General features: G+C 44.3%; 1 protein-coding gene across 6 annotated transcripts in view; it reads left to right on the forward strand.

Annotated features, from left to right (window-relative positions):
* Window positions 1–7,936: 7,936 nt before the first annotated feature.
* The window catches only part of BRD1 (bromodomain containing 1), a 99,175-nt gene continuing 86,865 nt past the window's right edge, over window positions 7,937–20,246 (forward strand). For 5 of the 6 annotated variants that reach the window (XR_012648397.1, XM_075015781.1, XM_075015799.1 and 2 more), the window contains exons 1-2: window positions 7,937–8,311; window positions 12,785–14,165. Coding sequence is in view for 5 of the 6 variants with exons in the window: in XM_075015781.1 (XP_074871882.1) it covers window positions 12,799–14,165 (1,367 nt within the window). In the remaining variant the exon portion in view is untranslated. Of the gene's footprint in view, window positions 8,312–12,784; window positions 14,166–20,246 lie in introns of those variants that run through there. The other variant, XM_075015822.1, reaches the window with a different exon arrangement.

Raw genomic sequence — 20,246 nt, forward strand, 5'->3', positions numbered from 1 at the left:
ATCCCTTCTTACACTACTACCACTGAGGAGCTTGCTATCGGGAGTTCCTTTCTCCATTATTTGATTTAAATCAGTGATTTTTTTGTGATTTAAATCATCTTGATTTAAATCAATTCACCTTGCCAGGACAGGACTTATAAAGAAGCTATCCCTGACAAAATGGAACTTATAGTGGCCTACTTCCAAACTGACCTGGGGACATACACCTTTTTGACCCCAAATCTGTCAGTCATTTTTTCTCTGAACATAGAAACACAACACACTAGCCACAGACATATCACACAAGGACACTGGAGTCCCCCATCTGGTGTCTTTTCTCCGTTTGTGGACAAACTGATGCTTCAGAGAAAGATAAAGAAAACAAAATATATCTGGGCAATTGTCCAGTGCAGAAAATGTTTATTCTTAATTCCCTCAGGTGACCAACTGAAAACTTGAAGCATTAGGCATTTTTATAGTTATCTTAGTGCAGAGCTCCAAGTTTTGAGAATATTTTAAGGGCAATGCAGCAATGCAGCAATTTTATTTCCCCAGAGCCTGTGAAGGAAGGGGGTGAAAAGGGTACTCAGGCACAGATTTTGATTCCCTGGGCCTTTAAATTGATGCCAGCGCCCTGTGTGGCACTCGCTGGGCAGTGTTAATGGGCTTGGGCTGGGGGAGACCAGCCCCCAGCCTCACCCTTTCTGCTCAAAGTCTCACCCCATGTGAGGGGATGAGAACCAGATCTCCCCCTCCCCACTTGTTCAGGGGGCCAGCAATTCTGTCAGCAGTCCTGCTGCTCAGTGATATTTCATTAACAAGTCCATTTTGACATTTGCTATTGAGCCAGTTTTTAACTCATGCAACTTGTGCCTTAGCTTTGTAAAAAGGCTTATTGTCTGCCCCTTTTATTATGCTAGGCCTCATGATATAGGAACTTCAGTTCCTTTTTTTGTCTTGACATCGTTTGGCACTTCTAACAAAGCCCATTTCAGTCAGTTGTTTGGATACCTAGATGGGGTAATGTGTGTGGACTGGGTTCAGCTGTCCCTGAATCTCTTCTCTCCAGTGTTTCCACGTTAACCTCGAGCCAACTGGCAACAGGCTTGTAAGATGATGCCTGTCATACTAGGTGACAATAACTGATCGTATTTGGGTAACAGAAATGGGGAACGAATTCCCACATGCAAAAAAATTGCAACTTTATTAGGGTCCCCCAAGGGTTAGACAGGACACAGTACTTCTGGAAGTAAAAGTTTTATAGCCATCTTGACCTTGACAGAATGGAGTGCAAAAATCAGACTAGAAATGCCAACTCAGCACTGATTGGTGCACGAAGAGGACAGCAGTGACTGCTTATAAACGCGGTATCCAATACACTTGCCACTTGCTTCATGTGGTGAACTGGACATCAGTGTGACAAAATGCAGCTTCTTAGAGTTGAACATACGGCGCGTGCTCCGTGCATGCTGCCCACCACTTGGTGGGACAGGTGCGTGGCAGCAGCAGTGGTTCTTCCTGTGGCTCTTGCCCTGGTGCAGCTCCTGTGGCCCTGGCAAGGCCCTGGTGGCTGCGGCCCAGTACGGTTCCAGCTGCAGACTGGCTCACCTTGCACAGCTCCAGTCTGGAGAGTCACTGGCAGTTTGTGTGGGGAGGGGGCTTCCTGGCTGTAGGGGAGGGCTCTGGCAATCCTTGAATTTCTATTGGACACCGCTGGCTTATAATATTGATATCTGTCCATTCTGGCTTATCAGTGGATACTGGAATGGTAGAAGATAACATTGTAGATGGTCTTGTGGATAAGACGCTTGCCTGGGACCTGGGATGTGGATTTAGTTTCTAGCACTGCCACAGATTTCCAAGTTATAAACCTTTTGTTCCTCAGTTCCCTGTCTGTAAATTAAGAATAGTAACACATACTTCTCTACTTCACAGGGAATGTTTACTGTAGGGACAAATCCATTGTTTATGAGACATCCAGATATTAAGGTAATAGATGGCACATAGGAACCTAGCTAGCCCAATTTTCTTCGAACAAAGATAACCTAATTCTGTGAGTGGTTGAAACGTTTGTACCCCACTGCCTTGTGGGTTATCCTGGGAAGGAGCAAGGCTAAGGGAGTAAACCCTGACAGAAGATCTGGAGGGGCGTCCTAAGGCGGTTCTCTGCCAACTTCTGGCATTGACCCGACAACTCCTGCAGCTGAGCTGGTACCAGACGTAGAGGTTATCCTCTCCTTTGGACTATATCAGTAAAGCTGAGAGGGGGACGCTGGCGTCTGGGCAGCCCAGGGTTCCCCCCCACCCCCGAAAAAAAATTGCCCAGGCTCATGCCTGGAGAGGTACTCCAGCATCGCTTAACAGCATTGAACCAACACGGGAGGTAACAGATACCAGTTATAAGCTCTTGCTTGATTGGCTTAGCGAACGAGTGCCAGGGGTTGCCTTCGACAGTGGGAGAGATCATCGCATCTCACTGGGCAGCCCCCAGCCAGTAGGGTACTGTCCCGCCACAGTTTACTTGCCTCACTGGGTACGTGAGGCATAAGGTTCCCAAACTTGACAAGTGACTGAAATTTGAGCACCAGGCAAACCAATAAGAAAATCAACAAGAAAAGGAAATCATCAAAGTTTTAAGCTTGCTTGCTGGAATGTGCGGCCCATGCTGACCGGTTTGACTGAAGATCTTCAGGACATTAGCGACACCCGAAAGACCGCTGTCATCAATGAGAAGCTGAGGAGGCTCCAAGTTGACATTGCTGCTCTGTAAGAGACGCGACTCGCAGATTCGGGATACATGCTTAGTGCTGCCATAGCGCAAATACCTGCTCGCAAACAACTGTGCATTGTGGGTGACGTCAATGCAAAAGTTGGAGCCGATCGTGACTTGTGGCCTTCCTGCTTAGGCCACTTTGGTGTGGGAAAAATGAATGAAAACGGACAGCATCTTCTCAAACTTTGCATGTACCACAATCTGTGCATCACAAACACATTTTTCCAAACCAAGCCACAGCACAGTGTGTCATGGAGACACCCATGCTTGAAGCACTGGCATCAACTAGATGTGGTCATCACTAGATGTGATAACCTCAAAAACGTCCCTCTGACACGCAGCTATCATAGTGCCGACTGTGATACAGATCACTCGCTAGTTTGCTCCAAACTCAAGGTGAGACCCAAGAAGCTGTACCACTTTAAACCAACTGGAAGGCCCCACATTGGTGCCAGAAAGATGGCAAACAGAGAGAGAGCTGAGAAGTTCAGAGGGGCCCTCGAGGAGAATCTGCGCAGCAGCCCTGGGCTTGCCGATGTGACATCCAGATGGCAGCATCTGAGGGATACAATTTACAATACGGCCTTGTCAGTGTTTGGAAGAAGAGCTAGAAACACAAATAACTGGTTCAAAGCTAACTCCGATGAGATGATTCCAGCCATCAAAAATAAGCGCGCTGCACTCCTGGAGCATGAATGTTCACCGAGCCAGAGTACCCTGCAAGCACTCAGAGCAGCCAGAAAAACAATACAGCAGACAGCCAGGCACTGTGCCAACAACTACTGGCTTGAGCTATGCAGCAGCATCCAGACCAGTGCTGACTCTGGTAATTTCAGGGGAATGTACGAGGGCATCAAGAAGGCATTAGGACCCACCCAGAACAAGATGGCACCTCTGAAATCCAAATCAGGTGAAGTCATCACTGACAAAGCCAAACAGATGGAGAGATGGGTCAAGCACTACTCCCAGCTGTACTCAACGCAAGAACATCGTGGTTGATACAGCCCTCAATGCTGTCGAGCTCCTACCAGTAATGGACGAACTGGATCAGGAACCACTGTGGACGAACTGAAGAAAGCCATTGACAGCATTGCAGTAGGAAAGGCCCCAGGCCAGGATGGTATACCACCAGAGGTAATCAAATGTGCCACGGACACCCTCCTGGAACCCCTACATGAGCTACTGTGCCTGTGCTGGAGAGAGGGAGAGGTTCCACAGGATATGCGCGATGCTAACATTGTAACCTTGTATAAGAACAAAGGAGACAGAAGCGACTGCAACAATTACCATGGAATCTCCCTCCTAAGCATCACTGGTAAACTGTTCGCTTGCGTCATCCTAAGCAGACTCCAGAAGATTGCTGAGAGGGCGTATCCCAAATCACAGTGCGGATTCCGTGCAGAGAGATCTACCGTTGACATGGTCTTCAGTCTGAGGCAGCTGCAGGAGAAATGCAGGGAGCAGAGGAATCCACTCTATATTGCCTTCATTGACCTGACTAAGGCCTTTGACTTGGTCAGCAGGGATGGACTCTTCAAACTGCTCCACAAGATAGGCTGTCCACCATCGTTACTCAGGGTGATCCAGTCTTTCCACAAAGACATGAGAGGAACCATCCAATATGACGGCACATTATCAGATGCTTTCAGAATCAGGAGTGGCATCAAACAAGGATGCGTCCTTGCTCCAACGTTGTTCAGGATCATCTTCACGCTCCTTCTGAAGCACACCTTTGGATCTTCAGTAGAGGGCATCTTTTTGCACACAAGATCTGATGGGAAACTGTTTAATCTTGCAAGCCTGAAAGCTAAGTCTCACGTGCGGGAAGTCCTCATCAGAGATATGCTGTTCGTAGATGACACTGCTGTAGTGTCACACACAGAAGACCAGCTTCAGAAACTGCTGGATCAGTTCTCCAAAGCATGCAAGGACTTTGGGCTTTCCATCAGCCTAAAGAAGACAAACTTACTTGCTCAGGATATTGCTGAACCTCCATCGATCAGCATTGACAACTATACATTAGAGGTCATCCATGAGGTCGTTTTACCTTGGGTCCACCATCACTGACACCTTATAATTGGAGACTGAGCTAAATAGAAGGATCGGAAAAGAAGCAACAACTCTGTCCAGACTCAGCAAGAGTGTGTGGAATAACAGCAAGTTGTACACCCACACCAAAATGCAAGTCTACAGAACCTACATCCTCAGCACCCTCCTTTATGGCAGTGAGTCTTGGACCCTGTATGCCCGCCAGGAAAAGAAGCTGAACGTCTTCCACTTGCGCTGCCTCAGGTGCATCCTTGGAATATCATGGAAGGACAGAGTGTCCGACACCGCTGTCCTTGAGGAAGCTGGAATCCCAACCATGCTCACCTTTCTCAGGCAGCGGCAGCTCCGCTGGCTTGGCCACGTCCACAGGATGAATGTTGGAAGGATTCCAAAAGACATCCTGTATGGCGAGCTAGCCTCTGGCAAAAGACCTCCTGGACACCCCTAATTGTGCTACAAAGATGTTTGCAAGAGGGACCTCAGGGAGGTAGACATCGAGCTGGACAGCTGGGAGGAGCTGGCAGACAATCGCAGCAGATGGAGGCAGGGGTTACACAAGGGCCTTCAGAAGGGTGAGATGAGGATCAGACAGCTCGCAGAGAAGCGAGCCCAGAGAAGGCACAGTAAGGACCTTCCAGACACTCATTACACATGCAACGGGTGCGGCAAGGACTGTCACTCTCATGTGGGCCTTCACAGTCGACGCTGCAAATGATGATCCCAAATGGAACTACGAAGGGCGCGATCCATACTCTACATAGACTGAAGGATGCTTCGTACTACTGTAACATTTGTGAACCATTGGAGTACTTTTATGTGTGTATGCAAGGTGTGTTGCAGTGGTGCTGTAAGAACAACCAACAGTTAACATGCCTAATTGCTTTCATGTAGACTCAGTTCACCAGCTTTTTTGTGTAATTTCTCTTTTCTAAACAATTTTAAGGTGCCACTAAAATATGTAATGTCTCTGTTTCTGAAGGAATTATTTTGTGGTTGAGAAAAGTTTGTGGGCTCCTTTATCTTACTATGAAGCTAGAGGGCCAGTGACGTAGTTCTGTGCAGTGATCCCTCACTCAGGCAAAGTCTGTGTCAGTGTTAACAACTCTTTGTCATTTTTTTATCACAACTCTAGTAATTCTGCGGTGTTATTTTATCTGTCTCGTGAAAACTTGATGTAAGGTGCCAATTCATAAATTTTCTCATTTTCATAATTTCCACCATCCTCTAATGCTTTCAATGCTATTTTTCTTGAGTCTATCTGCAGGAAGAAGCAAGGCTGCTCTTAATAAAGTTGGTTGCCAGCTCCAGTGTTTTCAGTAAGACACAAGTAAACATACAGCCACTCTACGAAATCTTGAGGGCTAGACAGGACACAGGGACTGTGGGGAGCAGTAAAGACACAGAAAACACGATGGAGAGAATAAGTGGGGAACAGGAGGCATATTTATGACTTACAGTGCTGAAGGGTGTTGTGGAAGACAGGAGAGAACCTGAGGTGGGTATACAGAAGACTGATGGTGGGGGACATGGAAGGGAGAGAATAACAGTTCTTCCCCCAAAGGATCAGTGGGAGGGCAGGGTGGGGAAGGAGTCAGAAGTAGCCAGGAAAAGAAGTGTAGCCGGCTCCCATGTACAGACACTGATCTGGATTTTGGTGCTTACAGGAAGTGTTCAGATGACATGAGATGCTTTTTTATTGATCCCTCAAATTTCAGGACAGCACAGGGGCACTCATGTGAGTGTATGTGGGAAAGCCTTAGGGTTAGAGTCACAGACCTGCTCTGCCATGCGTATGGCCAGGGGTTGGCAACCTGTGGCTCCATAGCCGCATGCGGTTCTTCAAGGAGTTATCTGTGGCTGCACTAGCTTTCGCTGCTGACTCCTATGCGGGTCCCTGCCCTGCTACTACTGAAGCAGTAGAACTAAATTTAATTGGTTTAACTGCTTGCAGGGCAGTGGGAGGGATCCGGCCATTAAACCAACTGAATTTAGTTCCGTTATTTCAGTGGTGGCAGGGCAGGGAGCCCCTCCAGTGGGCGTGGCTCAGTTTGGCTCACCCCCACCACTGGAACTCCTCCATGCCAGCCTTCTTTCTGCTGGGTGCAGGTACCTGCCTGGCCTAGGTTCTCCAGCCAGCACCATAGACGGATTAGTGCCAGGGGCAGGTTTGGGTCTGAGGTGCGTTAATTCTGGCAATGGGGGCATGGGTTTGAGGGTGAGAGAGACTATGCTTGGGGATGGGAGGGTGGGTTTGAGGCTGAAAGGTTAAGCCTGGGGATGGGAGGGCAGGTTTGTGTGAGGGTGATAAAGCTTGAGAATGGGAGGCCAAATCTGGGTGCTGAGGTGGATGCAGCTGGAGATGGGGTGGGTTGATTTGGTGGCTGAGGGCCAGGGGGATAGAGCCTGGAACTGTAGAGGCCTGAGGAGAATATTGCTCCTTCCTGCTTTAGAGGCTATCCCCTTATCCCCATTTGCTTTCCAATATAGGGGTGAACATACATTTTCTAACTGGTGCAATTCGTTGTGCACCTGCTGTCCTTAAAATAGGGGTTACTGAAAGAACGGTTTGATATTATTAAAGTCTGTCTCCTACTCACGGCCATTGCAGCTCCTGAAGAGTTGATTTTGTAACTGAATTTGAAAAAATGGCTCTTCTCACTATTTTGGTTGCTGACCCCTGGGTGTGGCCCATAGGGATGAGAAGTAGTGGGAGAGAAAGCGGCAATGGAGAAGGGACACTAGCTCTTCCCGCTGGAACCCTAGGACAGAAGCCCCAAGCCAGGGGGAGACCACGACCTGTAGTTACGGGGGCGAGGCAGTACCAGGAAAGGGAGAGTGAGGCCGCACGCAGGGGCCGGAAGGGAAGCAGCCAGGACGAGCTGCGCCTCCGTGTCACTGAAAGCTGAACGTCTCCCCGCGGCTTTGTCTCACCTCTGCCGGCAGAGAAGGGACTGGGAAGGCCCCACTGGAGCACTCGCACTGATTAACGCCCCGGGGGGAACAACGCCTAACGTGCGCTCTATTGCTTTGGCCCTAGCGCGCGCCTGCTACAACCGCCCCATTGCAACACAGGGCTGAGGCAGCGAAGGGAAGCCCCTCCCCCACGGCAGCGGCGGCGGGGCGGTGCCTGGGACTGGCGCTCTCACGTCCCGTCCCCCGCTCCCCCCGCCGGCGCAGCGCTGTGGTGAAGCCGCATTGTTTGTGCCGAGGGGGGAGGGGCGGTGCTGAGCCCGAGGTCGGAGCGCCGAGCCCGCAGCCGGACTGCGACCAGCTCCGCGCCTCCCGAATGCGCCGTGCGCGTCTCGAGCAGGAGTCCCGCACCCGCCGGCGCCGCCGCCAGCCCGAAGGCAGCGCGGCACCGCCCGCGCCCGCGCCCGCTTGGCCGCCTGGAGCTGCTGGGAGCGGCACCAGGCAGCGGCGGCGCCATCCCCGCCATTAGACCGGCCGCAGCGTCCACCCGGAACGAAGAGGAGGAGGGTCTGTCAGCCGCGCTCCGGCGACTCCCACAGCGTGAGTGCGACTCGCGGGCAGAGCCGGCGGGGCCAGGCCTAGCGCGCGGGGCTCGGTGGCGGGAGCGGGCGGAGGCAGCCCGGCGCAGCGGGCGGGGGAGGGCGCAGCGCAAGCTGTTTTGTTGGACGCCATGTTTATGGGCCGACAGTATTGTCGGGTGGGGGGTGGGGCGAGGCTCGGGAAGGTTGGCGCTGACGGGCTTCAGTAGGAACCATTCACGCGGGGGTGACGGGCGCGGGCCGGAACCATTCGCGCGGGGGAGGGGGGTGGTTGCCTTTAGAGCGGTGGTGGGCGTGGGCAGGAAGTGCTCACGCTGGAGCAGGGTGCGGGAGGGATAAGGGGCGTGGGCAGAAACCATTCACCGTGGGGGAGGGGGCGATCGCTCTGGAAGAGCATAGGTGCGAGTGCCCCTCGGGAAGGCGGCCGGGCAGAGAAGCAGCTGGATGGGCGGAGGGGCCGGCTGCCTCTGGGTTGGGTTAGATGTGACGATGTCAGGTGGGCCTGCCTGGTCCAGCTCCCCAGGGTCAGCCTGGGCGTGGTCATCGGCGGGTTGCAACCGGCTGGGGTGCAGCCCCGGACTCCTCCGCCCGTCAGTGCGGCTAGACTTGAGGGGGTGCTCTCGCTAGGAGGCCGAGGCTGCTGGTCTCCTCGCTCCACGTGCATGCTGGGAAGGTTTCTGCTTGCTGGCCCTTGGGGTCTGGCCCTAATGCACTGTTTGCAGCATCCTTGATAATTTCTTTGTCTGTGTCTCTTTGCGGGGGCGAGTATCAGGGATGCTTGTTGAGAAACACGAATGGAAGGGTGGATTTCTCTTCTGCTGAGCAAGGAACCAAGCACAAAAGATACCCAGGAAGAGGAGTGTGCAGGTTTGCAAAGGAATTGGTAGCCCTTATAATGGCTCTTCCTATAGGTTTAACCTGCTTCTCCGTCTCCTGTACTCTTACCAAGCAGTGCTTCAGCCCCATCATTTTCATTCCACAGAAATAGCTGCATCTTCACATTTTTTTGTCATGACAGTGGAAGATGCCTCAGCAAATTGTCTTTCAGAAAAAAGTAGGTTTGTGAGGAGTACATATTCTGCAGCCTTTGTCCTGCATTAGAAGAAGGAAAGAAATACCCCAAATCTGAGCTGTGTAACACATTAGGATTTCTTTTTGTTTTATGGTAAGGTTATCAACCCTTATGCCCGATCATCCTAAGGCATTTTTAGTTACCCAGACTATTCAGCTACGAAATTAGGATAGATATTGTCCCGACTACTTCCACATGTAGTGTGCCCCCCTCCCTTGTGTTCTATTTACCTTTAAAAAATGTAAAATGTTAACTTGCTGTTTGTTTCCAGGTAGGGCCAGAGTTAATCTAAAAGTAAGGAAAGGTTTTTAAACACATACACTGTAATTGTCTTTATCTCATTATTGGGAAGCGCCTTTTTTCCTCCCTTTGTGATAGATGACTTCCCTTATTTAGAGTTTATGATATATGCACTAAACCTGGGAGGAAAACAAAGCTGCTTGTGTACATGTTCCATGGTTGCCACTGTGCTTGAGAAATTGTCTGTTTTTTGCTTGAAATCTAATTGTTTGTAATACTAGAATATATGAAAGAACAATGACTATCATATGCACAAATGGCAGAGTATCTTCTGTGACAGTGTTTCTCAACCAAGAGTCTGCGGAACTCCAGGGGGCCACAAGCAGGTTTCATAGGGTCTGCCTAAATAAGCAAGAGAGCAGAGAGCACATTAGACTAGCTGGGGCAAGGGGAGAAAACTTAAGTCCCAACCCTGCATCCCAGGGGTGAAGCCAGAACTTTAGCAACTTGGCTTCATGGGGCCGTTTGTGAAATCAGACACAAGCTATTGCCCTGCTTGCTATCCCAAACTGTTGGCTTTTGCTTTTAATCTACTGAATATGGAGAAAAACAGTTGTGGCCCAGGTGGGCCATGGAAATTTTATAGCATGTTTGGGGAGGGGGAACTCAGAAAGAAAAAGGTTAAGAATTGCTGTTCCTTAATCAATCATAGTAGCCACTGCCTCTCTTTTTCCAGTGTGAGGTACTAAGCAGTTACCTCAATGATCAATGTCATTGGTGTTTGTAGGGCTAGTGATGGGGTATATAAACATACGTGGATTTATATAAAACACTTCTTAGAGTCCAGATTAAAATAACATGAATGCTAAATATTTATGTGTTGGATTATTAATATTGACTTGAAAAAAATATTTGTTTTTCACCTATTGTGCCATTTATCACTGTCTTAGAAAATGAAACAGAATTAGTCAATTCAGTGTCAGGTTCTCATGCAGTAATGCAATGACAAATTACTTTGCCGCATTGTGAGGGAACAAATATGCATTTTTATTGAAATTTAGAGATCATATTTTATATTCCCTGTTCCAGAATTTATGAGATTATGGGAACTAAATTTAGGGTTAAACTAAATTGTTACTCTCTCGATATGTCTGGTTATGGACATTATATAGCAAATATCAGTGTTTTGATCCACGGATGGAAACTGACACATTACATGACATGTTGGTGTACAAACTAATAATAATACTGAACTGTAGTGCAGTGCTTTTCATCAACAGATACCAGAGCATTGCATGATCTATTAATATATTTATCTTCCTCACCACCACTCTTAAAAGTTTCATGCAAATTCACAAAAGGAGAAAAATGTGCCTAATTATTTTTTTGTTCATTGTAAGCACAGTGAAAATCAGGTGTTGCTCAGTAGACTGTTCACTGGATATGTTTTTTTGGACATAGGTTGGAAACATATTTTTACTATTATTGGCTGCATCTACACGTAGCAGTGCTGCCAGCAATGTGATGCAAAGGAGGGGCCTTGAAAATGTGAACAGCTAATTTGCGTATTTGCGCAAGATCGCCCTGATTTTACCCAGGCATAAGGAAGGTGCTTCCGACACGGGGGGGGTTTCAGTGTCACACATCCACGTGGGGCCAAATGTCAGGAAACCCCCCCCTCTGCTGAGACATCCATTCTTAGTTGTGGAACATGGAAGATGGATGTCAGCAGAATGCTGCAAACATGGCAGACTTCTGCTGAGAGATATTCGGTCTCCCAACAGAAGTCTGCAGTTTAGACATCGCCCCAGATGACAAATTATTAGTGGACCAGTCTGGTCAAGATGCCTAGTTTTCCCTCTTTACAATCTTATTGTCGCAGCTTCCCTTATGGTATACATGCGGTACATTAATCCAGTAGATCTTTAAGCTAAAAGCTAGTGTTACTGGTTCAGTTCTAGCCCAAGCTGACTGTGTATAATGCACAAATTAATGGAATCTTAATCACTCTACAAGTCAGAAAATATTGATGTACTCTTGAGACTCAATTTCAGAAAATAGTACTGGAGCTTTCTTTCAGGCTAAACATTCATTTTCAAAGTGAAATATTTTTTTCCCCCTAATTGGCAAAAGGCCCAGTTTGGGACCTAAAATTAAAGTTGTTCTCAAAGTGCATATCCACTAGTGGTAAAAGTATTGGTATTTAACTTTAATTTGTATTTGTCTTAGTGATACGTTGAGCCATAATGGAATATGCTCTTCTACAGGAATAAGGGTTATGTAGACCTGAATAAAATGTATAGTGGTAATGATAATTCTAGTGGCAAAGATTATGTTGATTATATGATAGCACACACATGAAAATGTGGAAGAAAGATCCCTGTCTCAAAAAATTGGACATAAATAGTGAAACACAAGAGGAAATAATATAAACCATGTGTATTTGAGGTTCAGTTTAGGTAAATGTAAACATACTGACTTGTAAGCAGGTACAATTCTGAATATATAGAAAGGTCAGATTTGTTAAAGCAAATGCAATTTTTACTCAGTAATTTTTCTGGTCATAAGTGCCTTTTGTGTAAAAGTATTTCTGGAGTATTCTTATGCAGTCTTCTGCTGAATAAGCTTTTATCCATGAAACTAGGGCTTTGTATTCCAGAGCTAAAGGCTTGTATGCAATGGTAATTTTCTATTACAATGACTAATTCTGTTAGCTTATAGTGCAAGTTTGATTATTTGGTGTTTGGGCCTTGGCAACAATTTCTTTGTGCCAATGTTGAATTGCCACAATTTGATTGGCTTACTGAAGGTATATACAATTTCATGTTCTTTAAATTCATTATACTCTTATTAATTTGTCTCTGAGGGGACATTTTCTGTGCAGGAAATTACTGAAATTCATTTCAGTCATCTGTCAACATATTTCTTTGTGAAGTAGTGGTACATGTGTTACTATCTGGTGTGCCTTTGCAAATGAAGAACAGTTAGATTTAAGTTGGTTTCAGGTTCAAACATTGCATAAATGAAATGGTTGCATGTCCATAAGTAAGACGTTGCTTTAAACTATCTCCTGTTGTTTTTTTTATTTACCTATATTTTATACATTAGCTAGAGAGGTAAATATTTTAAAATGCAACGTAATAATTCTGATTATGCTTTTAGGTAATCATTACCAAATGAGGAGAAAAGGAAGATGCCATCGAGTATCTGCAGCAAGGCATTCTTCTTCCCCATGCAGTATTAAAAACTCCCCTACACGAGAAACTTTAACATATGCTCAAGCTCAAAGAATGGTTGAAATAGAAATTGAAGGTCGCTTGCACAGGATCAGTATTTTTGATCCATTAGAGATTATATTAGAAGATGATCTTACAGCGCAAGAAATGAGTGAATGCAACAGCAATAAAGAAAATAGTGAGAGACCACCAGTTTATTTGAGAACCAAGAGGCATAAAAATAACAAAGTGAAAAAGAAAAATGAAGCTCTTCCAAGTGCACATGGTACACCTGCTACAACAGGTCCTCTTCCAGAACCAAAAGTACGTATTGTTGAGTACAGTCCGCCTTCTGCCCCTCGGAGACCTCCAATTTATTATAAGTTCATTGAAAAGTCAGCAGAAGAGCTTGACAATGAAGTGGAGTATGACATGGATGAAGAAGATTATGCATGGTTAGAAATAATGAATGAAAAGCGAAAAAGTGATGGAGTGTCAGTTGTGTCACAAAATATGTTTGAATTCCTTATGGACAGATTTGAGAAAGAATCTTATTGTGAGAACCAAAAACAGGGTGATCATCAGTCTTTAATTGATGAAGATGCAGTATGTTGTATATGCATGGATGGTGAATGTCAGAACAGCAATGTAATCCTATTTTGTGATATGTGTAATTTAGCAGTGCATCAGGAATGCTATGGGGTGCCATATATACCTGAGGGTCAATGGCTCTGCAGACGCTGTCTGCAATCCCATTCCCGGCCTGTAGACTGTGTGCTTTGCCCCAACAAGGGAGGTGCCTTTAAAAAGACTGACGATGACCGCTGGGGACATGTTGTATGTGCTTTGTGGATTCCAGAAGTTGGATTTGCCAATACAGTTTTTATTGAGCCAATTGATGGTGTCAGAAACATTCCCCCAGCCAGATGGAAGTTAACATGCTACCTCTGTAAACAAAAAGGCGTAGGTGCCTGTATCCAGTGCCACAAAGCAAACTGTTACACAGCATTCCATGTGACATGTGCTCAAAAGGCTGGTTTGTATATGAAAATGGAACCTGTGAAAGAATTAACTGGAAGTGGGACAACATTCTCTGTAAAAAAGACTGCCTATTGTGATGTACATACTCCACCAGGTTGTATACGGCGACCTTTAAATATTTATGGAGATGCTGAGGTGAAAAATGGTTTGTGTAGAAAAGATGGATCAGTCAGAACTGCAAGGTCTACGTCAAAAGTCAGGAAAAAGGCAAAAAAGACTAAAAAATCAGTGGTTGAACCATGCACAGCTATGCCAACAGTATCTGCTCCTTATATTCCCCCTCAGAGGTAAGCAAATGGAAATTTTTGTAGAAATTTTGCTATGTGTAATTTTAAATGTACGTTTGTCATAGGGTTCAACAGGTAAAAATTTTAATGAACATTTGACAAAATGTATAATAGAGTGCTTATACAACAAAGTGGAAGAAACATAGGTGTTCCTGCGATGTAAATTGTGCATTTTGGGTTATTTTTGGCACTTGCAGTTAAAAACACACACAATACTTTCACGTAGACATTAGAGAATATTTTTCCCTGCCCCGCCCATCTTTATTTCGTTGTTTGATTGTGGTTTTTTTCCCATTCTGTAAAATCTGTTTGTCCTTTTAGTTTACTCAACTAGGGCCCAGTTCAGAGTAGTAAAAATATCATGTGCTTAACTGCACCTCATTGCAGGAAAGTACTTCAACTTTAAGGTTAAACACAGACTTAAATGTTTTCCTGAATGTGCCTCACTTTCCATTCTTTGTTGGTAATTCTCTCCCTTTAAAGGGACATCAACAAGAAAATCACTTTTGCATATGACAGCATTTGTATCCAGTCAACTTAACTGATCTTCTGATAGTTATTTTTTATTATCCTGTGAATATAGTGCTATACCATATTATGCGCAGCTAGAGTTTTCAGGTGTGTTCTTCCCCAAGACCTCTTTGAAAGGAGGAAGGTGCAAAGGAGGAGGGGGAGCACAAACATTTTGGTTCAACTACTGTTCCATACTGGAAAAAACTTATCATCAAGGGAACAGGGAAAAAAACAAGCATAAAACTTTTCAATACAGGAAGTCAGCAGAATACATTCTACATGCCGATTAAAGAATATTTCATCAGAAATTGCTTTTCTAAAAATAGTAAACATTCAGTTTGAGAATTTCCCTTAAAATCTCATCTTAGACCATCAATGCTAGTGATTTCTCCTGAGCTGGTTTTCTTGTGCTCACTCATGCCTGGTCTACACGAGGGAACAAGGTCTACATCAAGAGTCAGAAAAGTCAGACACAGATATGAAATTCTAGCTATGCCTTAACATAGGTAGAATTGACATATTAAGATAGACTTCATTCCCTAGTGAAGATGGTGGGAGGGGGCCTCTTTGGGCTCGGGCCAGTGTCCCTTACTCCATGCGGTTGTGTGGACTACCAGGGTCGAACGGCCAAGCCCAGAGAGATCAATTTTGCCACATCTTCAAAGATGCAGCAAAATCGAACCCTCGAAGGTTGATTGCAGCATGTCAAACACCAGGTAAGTACGGATATATCCTCAATTTTAATATGCTGTAGAATGTTTTTTTTCCATTGGTACAAGAAGCACTTTGAGGCACTTCTTTGGTTTAATATGGCTGTTCCTAAATCTTCTGTTTTGATGTTACACAGTGCAGATGTGTTCTTCGAGGCGGACAAAAACTACAGTTAGGTGCTGTGCGGATTTCTTTGTGAAATTAACCATAAAGTCGTAAAAGCAGTGTTCTGCAGTTTAATAACGCATCTGACATTAATTATTAGGAATGGGATCAAATGCTCTGTGCCATCAGCACATTGACACTGATACAAATAGATGAGAACACAAAAATGGTCGTGTTGGGTTATACCAATAGTCCATTTAGCTCAGTAACTAGTCTTCCAATGGGGCTGGTGTCAGATGCTTTCTTGGGAGTGAACACAATGTGGAAATTTATCAAGTGATCCAGCTTCTAAGAGAGATTTAAGGACACCCAGGACGTTGATGGACCTGTCCTCCATGAACTTACGTAATTTTTTTGAAACCAGTAATACTTTTGGTTTTCATTTAAATTCCATCTATTGAACTTTTCCTGGTTTCTTGTGTTTTGCCTAATTCAATTTCTCACACAATTCATGATTTTATAGGATCTGTATCTCCCTTCAGTCACATTCTTTTGTAAACTGAACCATCCCAGTCTCTTCTTATATGGATGGTCTTCCACACCATTAATCGTTTTTGTTGCCCTTCTCTGTACTTTTGAAATAGGGTGAGCAGAACTCCACACACTATTCCAGGTGTTGGTGCACCATGGAATTATATGGTGGCATTCTGATATTTTCTCGTTTTCTATATATTCTTTCAAATGGTTTGTAATATAGCTAGCTTTTTTGACTATTACTGCACATTGATGGAGCATTTTCAGAGGATTGTTTACAGTGACTTCAAGATCTCTTTCTTTAGTGGCAACAGTTAATTTAAACTCCGTCATTTTGTATTGGTATTCATGTGTTGGGATTATGCTTTCCATTGTGCAGTATTTCACATTTATCAATTATGAATTTTATTTGCAACTTGTCTTCCCAGTTGCTCAGCTTTGAGAGAGACTTTTTTTAACTCTTTTCAGTCTTCTTTGGACATAACTCCATTGAGTAATATTGTATCATCTGGAAACCTTGCCCACCTCCTTATTTGGTTCTTTTTTCCAGATTATTTATTAATGTGTTTGATGGCACTGGTCCTAACACAGATTCTTGGGTGACATCACTTTTTTTTTCTCCAGTCCTACCCTTTTCCTACCTTGAAAGCGTTTACTGATTCATGAGAGGTCCTTCTCTCTTATACCACTCCTTTTTAGTTTGCTTAAGAGTGTTCAGTGAGGAATGTAGTCAGATGCCTCCTTAAAATCTCAGTATACTGTATGCACTAGAGCATCCTTGTTCACATTTACTGACACATTCAAAGACACATTCAAATATTATGATATAGATTAGTGAGGCATGCTTTCTCTTTGCAAAGTCGGAGTTGACGCTTCTGCAACATATACAGTGTTCATCTATGTGTCTGATCCTTTTTTTCTTTGCTATAGTTTCAGTTAATTGCCTGGTGCTCAGGGTAGGTCACTGCGCCTGTATTTTCCAGGATTGCCTATGGAGCCTGTTTTAACAAACTGAGTTGTATTAGCTATCTGCCAGTTATCTGTTACCAAGACTGGTCTAAGTGCTATGTTACGTACCACAGTAAGCAGTTCTACTGTTCAGTATTCTTGGGTGAGTACCGTGTGATTCTGGTGATGACATAGGCTGTAACCACACTTGGTCAAAACTTCTCAAGGGGCAAATAGGAGAATACTAGTGAGGCACTGAAATGAATATTCAGTGCCTCATTAACATGCTGCCGGCCACAGCACTTCGAAAATGCTGCATTTTGCTTGCGTGCGGCTTGTCTACAGGGGGGTCCTTTTCGAAAAGACCCTGCAGACTTCGAAATCCCCTTATTCCAATCAGTCTGTGGGGGCCTTTTGAAAAGGACCCCTGTGTAGACAAGCTGCATGCAAGCGAAACACGGCAGTTTGGAAGTACCACAGCTGGAATATTCATTTTAGTGCCTCATTAGTATTCTCCAACTTGGCCATTAGCATGGCTGTTTTGAAGCTTTGGCCAAGTGTGATCACAGCCATATTGTCTAATTTATTGCCTCCCCCCAAACGCCTTTGTTGACACCTCAGTCTGGGCCTCTTAGATTTTTCACCTAAAAAAAGTGGCGAAGTTGTGTGGATCTCTCTCATACCCTCTGCAGGAAAGGCTGATGCAAAGAATTCTAACTTTCCTGCAGTAACCATGTCTCTCTGGACTGCTTCTTTAGCACCTTAATTTTCTAGTGGCTCATCTGATTATTTGGCAGGCTTCATTCTGACATACTTTAAATTTTATGTTGGGTCTTCAAATACAGTTGCATACTTAATACCAAAGTTGAATAGTTCTTTTAAAAACGTTTCCATTATAGAACAAAAAGTCATAAGTGGGATAAAATTTGTCTGATCTTAATCTTGTTCTTTCTCATTTTAAACTTTTGTAAGTTCATACAGGAGATTAACTAACAGAAGGTAAAGTGTGTGTGTGTGTGAATACAGACACAGTGAAAATTGTACATTATATTGGTTCTAGTTCCAGAACGTATTCATGTGCAGAAGTGCAAATACAAACTAAAATGGTCCAAAACTAGCATCAAAGTTTTCACTTATTAAAACTTTTTAATACAGTATACCTTTGACTTATATGGTTGTTGCGTTCTTGTGCAACCCCACGAAAGTCAAATTTCATGCAGTTCGAGGGAGCCAGGAGACTGACCAGCACAACAGCCCTGGTCAGTTTCCTGTCCCCTTTGAATGGTGGGCAGCTGAGAGCCTGGCTCTGGGCAGCTAACATTACAGGGGAAAGTGACCAGAGCTGATGTGCTTGTTAGTCTTCTGGCTCTTCTCAGGGGCGGCAGCCTGAAACTCTTCCCGCCCCGACAAGAGTGGTTTCCCTGATCTTGTCAGTGGCAGCAGCTGCTCCTATCAGTGGCCGCTGAGAGTCAGGCTCTAAACTGTCATCACTGACAGGAGCAGGGCTGCAGCCCTGGTCAGTTTCCTGGCTCCAGCTATTGGACAGGAGCCAGAGGTCAGCTACCCTTCATTCAGAGATGCATTAACTCAAAATACACGCAACTCAAGTGCACATCTCAGTGGTCTACTGTATTTTAAACAAGGAGTGTTGGTATGCTGGTATTCTGACTTAGAACTGGAATTAATGCAATACTGGTCACTTCTAAAAAGCTAGCACTCTACAGTATGGGTATGTCTACAGTTGCCAGTAAATTGGCCCTGGTGCAGTCAGTGCAGCAAGTGTCAATTTAGTGGGTCTTGTGAAGACATACTAAAGCAATGGGACGCTCTCATATTGAGTTAGAGGAATAGCTGTGTTAGTCTGTTTTTTTTGCAAAATAAGCAACCAGTCTTGTAGCACCTTAAAGATCTGAAGAAGTGGGTCTGTCGCATGAAAGCTCATCACCTAATAAATTATTTTGTTAGTTTTTAAAGTGCTACGGGACTGCTTTTTTGTTTTCTTAAAGACTAACAATTTTATTTATAAGGTAATGCTTTGTAAGATACTTACAATATGAATCATATGCTTTTGTGTTCATATTGTCTTACAACGGAAAGCTCCTGATCCTGATTAGGTCTTTGAGCAGTTCTGTAATATTACAAATAAATTATACCATTTGAAAGCTGTCACTTCATAAAATGTACAGTTAAAGCTTGTCAGTTTATTCCTTATGAATAGTGGTTGTTGAGAATGTAATGCCCTTCTGTTCTCAGTTCTGTTAATATGTTTGCTAAATGGCTTGCATAAACATCTTTGAGTATCTCACAGTTGGTAGCAAGCTTGTTAGATTGTATTCTGTTCATTATTCATAGTTTGTGATTGCCTTTTCTAATTTTATTTCACAAATCTTAAACCAGATCTATTTCTTCTGAGTATGTCCTCCGAGTCTTGAATTAACAAAGTACAGAAAGTGGAATAGGTCTAATAATACCCCAGCTTAATATTTCATCTTTTTGCTAAATAATCCAAATATCGTGTGAGAAAATACCAAATTGATCATAAAAAACAATCAACTGTTTTAAATAAACAATTTTCTGTGGAAAAGAAGCTTAGATAATGGTATTTGTTTTCCTTTTCAGCTGCTGTCTTTGGCTCAACATGTATTATCTTCATTATATTTCCTTTCCATCTAAAATATGATGGTTTAGTAAAATAATTTTTCTGTGTGAGTTTAAGAACAAAATTTAAATTATTTATATACTTGCCTGTGATTTTCAAAGCTATATAAAACTAAAATATGAATGTATATAATATAAAAAGTGATGCAAAGGTTTACATTAAGAACATAAGAACGGCCATACTGGGTCATACCAAAGGTCCATCAGCCCAGTATTCCATCTGCTGATAGTGGCTGATGCCAGGTGCCCCAGGAGGAAGTGGACTGAACAGGTAATGATCAAGCGATCTCTCTCCTGCTATCCATCTCCAGCTTCTGACAAACAGAGGCTAGACTAGACTTACCCATCCTGGCTAATAGACTTTAGTGGACCTAACCTTCATGAATTTATCTAGCTCTTTTTGAAAACCCTGCTACAATCCAAGCTTTCACAGCCTCCTCTGGCAAGGAGTTCCACAGGTTGACTGTGTGCTGTGTGAAGAACCACTTTCTTTTATTAGTTTTAAAGTTGCTGCCCATTAATTTCATTTGGTGCCCTCTGTGTATGGGAATAAGTAACTAATTTTTCTTTGTTCACTTTCTCTACGCACTCATAATTTTATATACCTGTATC

The sequence above is a fragment of the Carettochelys insculpta genome, chromosome 1 (assembly GCF_033958435.1).
Source record: "Carettochelys insculpta isolate YL-2023 chromosome 1, ASM3395843v1, whole genome shotgun sequence".
In the NCBI taxonomy this organism is placed as follows: Eukaryota; Metazoa; Chordata; order Testudines; family Carettochelyidae; genus Carettochelys; species Carettochelys insculpta.